The sequence below is a fragment of the Physcomitrium patens genome, chromosome 1 (assembly GCF_059467195.1).
Source record: "Physcomitrium patens ecotype Gransden chromosome 1, ASM5946719v1, whole genome shotgun sequence".
Lineage (NCBI taxonomy): Eukaryota > Viridiplantae > Streptophyta > Bryopsida > Funariales > Funariaceae > Physcomitrium > Physcomitrium patens.
In genome coordinates this window covers 9,119,224-9,126,670 of record NC_143410.1, presented here as the reverse complement: position 1 = coordinate 9,126,670, position 7,447 = coordinate 9,119,224, and the positions used below count along the sequence as shown (strand labels likewise).

The window sequence follows — 7,447 nt, the reverse complement described above, 5'->3', positions numbered from 1 at the left end:
CATTCACGTCCCATCACGACCAACATACATCACTCCGTTCACAAGCCAAGTCCCCGTCACAATTCACCGGCATAGTAATTCCCACGTGACCCTCAAGTAGCCGACTTCCTGTTGCAGCAAGCGCTACTTTGGACCCATCTCCTCACGACGCATTCCTACAAACCACACACGCTGAAACACACATTCATGCTCCTCATAAACCTTCGGTGGCAAGGGGAGACACCGCATTGAACGCACGCGACGATGCTTTTCATTCATTTCTCACTTGCTCAGGGCTGTAGTCTTGCTTACTATCAGTCCCATGGCAGCTTAAGGACATTCCGCTCGAGTCCCCTGGGACTCGAGCTGTTGAAACAACGGTGGGAATGACGCCCACCTGCTTTCGGATCTCAACGTGCCAGCAAAAAATATTTCAACGTCCTTGCTAATCACCGGCAATGGCTGTGACGAGAGCAAAACCTGCCCGCCATCTCTCATCGCTAGTCTTCCCATGCGTCGTCCGCTGCCCCTTCGCCCTTCTTCGGATCTGCCGTAGCAGAAAGCATGTGCTTGTACTTATCGTCCACGCGAACTGTCGTCGCACCAACTTGAGCCACTCCCAGAGGAGTCATCCTCCCTTCTCTGAACGCCGCCGCTTGCTCTCTCTCCTTCCGCCTCGCAGCTTTGCCTGTAGCGAACGCCATGGTATTCCCGGATTCCGCTTCCGTGATTGCCCTTCGGATTTGAGCAACAAGGAACACGTCTCGCTCCGTGTAAAAGGACGTCGCTCGTCCCGAGGCCCCTGCACGACCCGTTCGCCCGATCCGATGAACGTAATCCTCCATGGTCTTCGGCAGGTCCAAGTTGATCACGTGTGCCACACCTGTCACCCAGCTTCTCCAAATCCGTCAGGATACACTCATACATTCCCGGTAATCACAAATCACTCAGCCGAGTGCGCTTAGCTCCAAGTAGAGCACCGGCGAGAAAAGTTAAATCTCCCACAGTGAACATGCGGTACAACAGAGTCCGGTGTCACGAGTCCCAAACCAACGAACACATCCATTCACAACATTGGTGATGGCACCACTCCAAAACCAGACCCGAACGTCTGGAAAATCCTAACCCTCCAACCCCTCGCCCATCCCCGCCGCAAATTCAGGCGTCCATACCCCCTCCCTCGCTTAAACTTTCGTGACCACCAAACATCTTGCACAAACTTGTCTGAAATCAATCCACCAAATAATACAGCACAGAAAACCGATTGAACCACGATTCCCCCGACGTGAGGAGCAACCGCCCCACTCGTCATCCCTCGAAAACAAACCTCTTCGCATCAGCAGCTCAGGCTAGCCACAAGACAAACCATACTCCCAACCGCAAAAAGACAAAACTAGGACAGTCTACGGCACAATCAAACCACTCTCTACTCCACCAACCCGACATGCCCTGGGCTCGCCAAATTCTTAACTTGACAAGACTGCGGCACTCCAACAACAGACCCTGCCATTGTATCTATTCCGCTTCTCTTGCCCAATGCAAAATTGACCATCCACCATTCTCATGCCCAGCCTCAAACCTTGACATGTGCCCCATGCCGAGGGACCCATTCTCTAACCACGAGACCGACCTACGTTGCCCACTGACTCCAGATGCAATGAACGTCAGCGCATTCACCTGTCACGTCCAACCCTCGCGAAGCCACATCCGTCGCCACCAGGATGTTCGTGGTGCCTTTCCGGAAGTCCCTCAGTGCCGCCTCTCTCTCGCTCTGGCTCCTCCCTCCGTGCAGCGCCGTCGCCTTCAGCCCTTGCTCCACCAACGCATCCGTCACCTCGTCGCAGCGTGCCTTCCGCTCCACGAACACGATCGTCAGTGGCGGTGGTTGATTGGAATCCAACGACTGCGAATGCTCGTCCACCAGCAGAGCCAGCAAGCTGTCTATCTTCTCCTTCTCCGTGATCTTCTCCAGGTTCTGCGTCACGTTCGCCGTCGGGCTGCTCACTCTTCCCACCTTCACCCGCACCGGTTTGTTCAGGTACTCCTGCGCCAGAGCCTCGATCTCCTCCGGCATTGTCGCGCTGAAAAGTAGGGTTTGGTGCTTCTTCGGAAGGCTTCTCATCACCTCCCTGATCTGAGGCTCGAAACCCATGTCCAGCATCCTGTCCGCCTCGTCCAACACCACGTACGACACCCTCGACAGAGAACTGTTCCCCTGCTGCAAGTGATCGATGAACCTACCAGGAGTGGCCACCACTATCTCCACGCCGGCCCGCAGCTCCGACCTCTGCTCGTAAATGTTCGTCCCTCCCACCACGATCGACGTCTTGAACCCCTCCGCCGACCGGCTGAACGCCTTCACCTCCTTCTCAATCTGCTGCGCCAGCTCCCTCGTGGGCGCTAACACCAGTGCCAACGGGCCATCCCCTCTGCGAATCGGCGGCTGCGCCAGACAATGCTGGATCATAGGCAGCGAGAACGCGGCGGTCTTCCCCGACCCCGTCTCTGCGCATCCCAGCAGGTCCCTCCCAGACAATGCCACCGGCAAAGCCTGCGCCTGGATGGGCGTCGGCGTTGTGTAATTGTGGAACGTCACGTCCTTCATGATGCTCAAATGCAGGCACATGTCCTCAAACGACTCGATGGGAGCCGGCGCCGGCTCTGTGTCGGGCGTAATCTCCACGTCCACATTGAGCCTGGCCCTCACCTCTGCAATCTGCTCGGGCAACAGCTTCCGCACGCGCTCCGACGGCTTCCAGTCCGGCCACACCACCTCGGGGTGCCCTACCCCGCGCGCTGCGCTCCCCTCTCTGCTCCCCCCCGTGCTCTCCCGACCATATGATCCATATCCGTTGCCATAGCCGCTGCTCCCGTTCCCAGAAAACCCCTCCGACGCTGATCTCCTGGCACCCGCGCTCGCTCCAAAGCTACCGCCATACGAGTCTCGACCTCCGTCTCTGCGTGCTGCTGCGCCACCGCTAGAAGCCGGTGCTGCTGCTGCTGGGGCGGCTCCCGCCCTCAGATGTGGAGGGACATAGGGCATGGCTGCCTACTTCCAATTCCCCTCTCTCGCTCCCCCTCTCGCCACAACACGCAAAAGTCAAAAAAATCCCCCGCAAACCTAAACCAAGACCACTCCGGATTGCTCCCCACCCCGAACGCCTCCACCCGCGCCTTCCTCCTCACTCATCTACAATGCCGATCTCCCTTCCTCCTCCCAATCTCCGCGACCGCGCGCGACCTAGGTCTCTCGCAACCCTACGCGGACCACGACGATGCCGCGATAGGTTAGGGTTGGCCCGTGCTCTTGCAATACCACTCCGAAAGCGGCAAAATTTGTCTCAAAATCGTTCTGCCGAGATACGCTACGTAATTCAAAATCGTTCTGCCGAGACACGCTACGTAATTCTAAGGTGGTGAGATCAATGCATCGACGTTCATTCTACGTAAGCTGCAATGAAAGATGCGGAGATTGTCGTGCTTTTGGTTGGAATTAAGCCGGCCGTTAGCTCGGGGATGTTCCCAGCTCGTCGTCTTCAGTTCTCCATGCGAAGTGGATGAAATGCGTGAAGGCAGGGTTTGGATCAGAGAGTGGATGACAGACATCCTTCGTCACTGCTGCGAGTTTTGTAAGGACTCAAGGGCTTCGTTTCTTTGACTCACTTCAAAGCAAGCAGGTGTTGAGTAAATTTCAAACTCAAGGATTGTTCCCAGGTGCGTTTGGAGAAGATGTTAGGTTCATTCTAATCAAGAACCATGGTTCATTTTGGAAAAATGCATGTATATATATATATATATATATATATGACCATTGTTTTGCATATAACAAATGAAAAGAATAAAAGTGAAGTTGTAATAACTCAAATTACATAATTTAGACCTATTAATAGCATACATTTAATATGTATTTTATATGAGGTAAAAAAAATACATCTTGGTTTCAAGTTTTGGCTACTAACATCATTTTTGTTCTAACTAAAAATAAGTTGTAATAAATCTTTGTTCTATCACAATTGAATCAATATATTAGTTTATATAAGATTTTTGTAATTTTCAAGTATGTTTGTTTTTATAAATACGTGTGTTTTTAAGTAATTATTAGTAAATAAATGTAAATAGAACTAAGTTAGATAGATGATGTTATTATCAATAAACATTGATGAGGTTTCTAACATGTACCTTAGATCTACATGAGTCTTTTGTACACACCATGTGGCTATAGTAATTTCTATTTGGAGTTTCATTGTTTTATGTAATTAATCTAAAATTTATTTATTTTATTTTGATATATTAAGTGTAACATAAGGCTTAATTCAATACACTTGAAATATATTATGAATCTTTATTAAGTGTAGTTTTTTGTAATTGATATGCAAGTAGATAAATATTTTTTCTAGATATCAAATTAGCAAAGCCTTTGAATATCTAACTTATCACATAGTCTATTAGTCTTGATATTGTGTTGTATTTAATTTATGTTATTTCTAATTTTGAATGCAAATTATTTTTTTAAAGAATATTTTTATTAGTTTTGTGCTGTTTTTGGAGCCTTGTTAATTTTGTCTTTATTGTTGTGTGAATTATTTCTATTCTTCTTGCAGAATCTTGTGCCAAAAGAAATTTATCTTTTAAAAACTTATTAATTATAAATTATAGATGATAATCATGATTGACAAGTAATTTAGTTAATTTAGTAAAAGAATGTATTATATTATCATATAAAAGATTTTTTTAATAGCAAGGGAGTGAGCTATTGTTTTTAATATTAGTTAATAATATATTAGAATCATTACTTTGATACTTAATTCACATATTTTATTCTTTTTTATGAGTTTTATGATAAAAAATTGAAGGTAATTTAATATCAAAGTTTTATATATTGAATAATATCATCTAAAATCTTCATATAAACTAAAGTCCTTGATATCACTTAGAAGTCAATGTTATTAATTTATATTATCTAAAATAAAATTGTTATTTATTTATTTATTGATAATATTTTTTTCATAAAAAGATTGTACCATTATGATAAGACAATCCACTATTACAAAAATAAAGTCATAAAAAGTGTGATATTAGAAGAGATGTAATGAAGTCCAATAAAATAGATGACCAAGGTTATTTTTGAAGAGATAGAAGATGATTAAGTCTATTGTATTTGATGCAATATGTCATTTAAGACAACAATAAGTCTTGTGAGATGCCTTGTCTTGACATTATTATCTTTTAAAAAAAATATGGCAAATAAATAATAAAAATTATTATTATTATTATTATTATTATTATTATTTGAATTATAGTAATTATATCTTGAAGTGGTTAAGTCAAAAAATTTAATTAATCTCATTTTCTTTGATGATATTTATTGTAGTTCTTTTAATCTTTTTGTTTAAATTTTTTAATAATATTTTTATGAACATTCATTTAAATTTGATATCAAGAAAAACTTTTTTTTATTATAAAAGATATTTAAATATTTGCCCTACTGTCACAAATATGCATATTTATTCTAATAATTATTAGGATAAGAAGAGTTGAATAGAAATAAGTTTATGTAGTTAAATCTGATAATAATAACTTGTGGCAAAGGTTTTCAGATATTTTTAAATGTATATTTGACTTTATAAGTGTTTAAAGGTGTTTTGTAGGTTAAAAACTTGACCAATGAGGTGGTTTAATATTGCACATGGTGACTACTTATTTTTTAAGTTGACTATATGGGACACATTTATCAAGGATAAGAAATCAAAGTATATAAATAAATAATTAAAATATTTATCAATAAAAGGTAAAAAAATAAATAAAAATATTAATTAATTAATCAATTAATTAATTAATTAATTAAAACTAAAATATGTATATTTAAGAAGAAATTAGAATGATTATTGCCAAAGATTTAAAAACTAGAGACTCTTGAAACTAAATTAGAACTAAGCAAGGGATTGACAAGAGTGACAAAGGTATTACTCTTGCTTCTACATATATTATTTAATTAAGAGCTATGTGGCTAGGTTTTATAAGACCTACAATTCATGTCCAATTTGCATGGTAAATTTAATATATATATATACCATATTGTGAACTTCTATTGCATATAGCTAATATAGTTGGTACATAATCAATTTTCTTTTTTGTCTATTGCTAGACATGCTCCATAAAAGTTACTTCTTTTATTGTTGGCTGCTCTTAATACCTATCTATGGTTTGTATCTATTAGCCTTTTGTTTTTTTCTTATAAAAATTTGGATAAGATATTTATCTCAAAGACATGATGTACTAATGTGAAGATTGGCTCTTTAAGGCCTCCTATCTTTATTCATGTCTCTGGAATAGCTCTTGCTTAGAATAGATGAATATTATTTTTCAAAATTTTACCATTACTCTTTTACAACATATCAATTCTATATTGTAATATCTTGACTTCTATTATACTTCTTTCTTCTTAGTTCTTGTTAGTATTTGCTTCTACCTTAATGTTCACCTCTCCATGACATAAAAATATTTGCATCACTTCATCTTCAATTTCATTATAGAAAACTTCCTCCATAACTTTAACTTTTGTGTTTTGAGTCTTATAAAAAATTTGCCCTTCTTGACCTCTACTGATGCATCATAGGATTCCTTTTTACTACACTTACTTATCAAATAAACTTTGATGGTATTTGCATCAATTAGATAATTCCACCTAGTTAATCTTTTGATAACTTATGCTCCCTTCATTGTCACCTCTTTAAATACATGTATAGAGATTTCCACATTTTTGTACTCAACTTCAAAGATAAAAGTCTCTACCTCTTTATAACATGAAAAATTATTCTTTTGTAATCTATCATCTATTAATTTTATAAGTATCATTGATGTTGTTTCTATTCTTGTCCCTAATTTTTTAGCCTTCACATAATATTGTATAGCAATAAAATTCATCACTTCTTTTTATCTTCTCTAATTGTTGATAAAACCATCTTTTGCCATTCTATCTAAAAGTAAGAGAAGCAATCTATCTTTTAATATTTCATTTGCAACTTGTAAAAATAATTCTAATTTTTTCACCTTTAGAAGGTACTTTTTAGATAATAGAAGTTGTTCAAACTTCTTCTCAAACCTCCTTAGTAGTTCATTTGATTTCAAATGTTTACTAAGTTATTATTCCATCTAATCAAAAAAACTTCTTTTAAACATTCTTTTAGTATCATCATTAAAGTATTTATCTCTTAATCTTTTTTCAAATCTAACTTATGTATTCACATAGATGCTTCTATGTAGTTGTCTCACTCTTTCTCTAATTTTTGAAACAACTGCTAGATCTAAGGTCTCAATTATCTTATCTTTTGAAAATTGATCGATTTCCATTTTATAAGTATAGATCCCTAAAAACCTAGTAATTTGAGTATATAATAGCTATTTAGAGAATTATTCAATATTTAAATATATATATATATATATATATATATAAATTTTTACTTTTTAA

General features: G+C 39.6%; 1 protein-coding gene across 1 annotated transcript; it reads right to left on the bottom strand.

Moving 5' to 3' along the window:
- Positions 1-227: 227 nt before the first annotated feature.
- LOC112287938 (DEAD-box ATP-dependent RNA helicase 20) lies at positions 228-3,480 on the bottom strand. The gene is made up of 2 exons (XM_024531596.2): positions 1,657-3,480; positions 228-862 (listed from the first exon to the last, which is right to left on the bottom strand). Exons 1-2 carry the CDS (start codon positions 3,020-3,022, stop codon positions 480-482), a joined length of 1,749 nt encoding a protein of 582 aa, XP_024387364.1. The 5' UTR covers positions 3,023-3,480; the 3' UTR covers positions 228-479.
- Between the last annotated feature and the right edge of the window lie 3,967 nt (positions 3,481-7,447).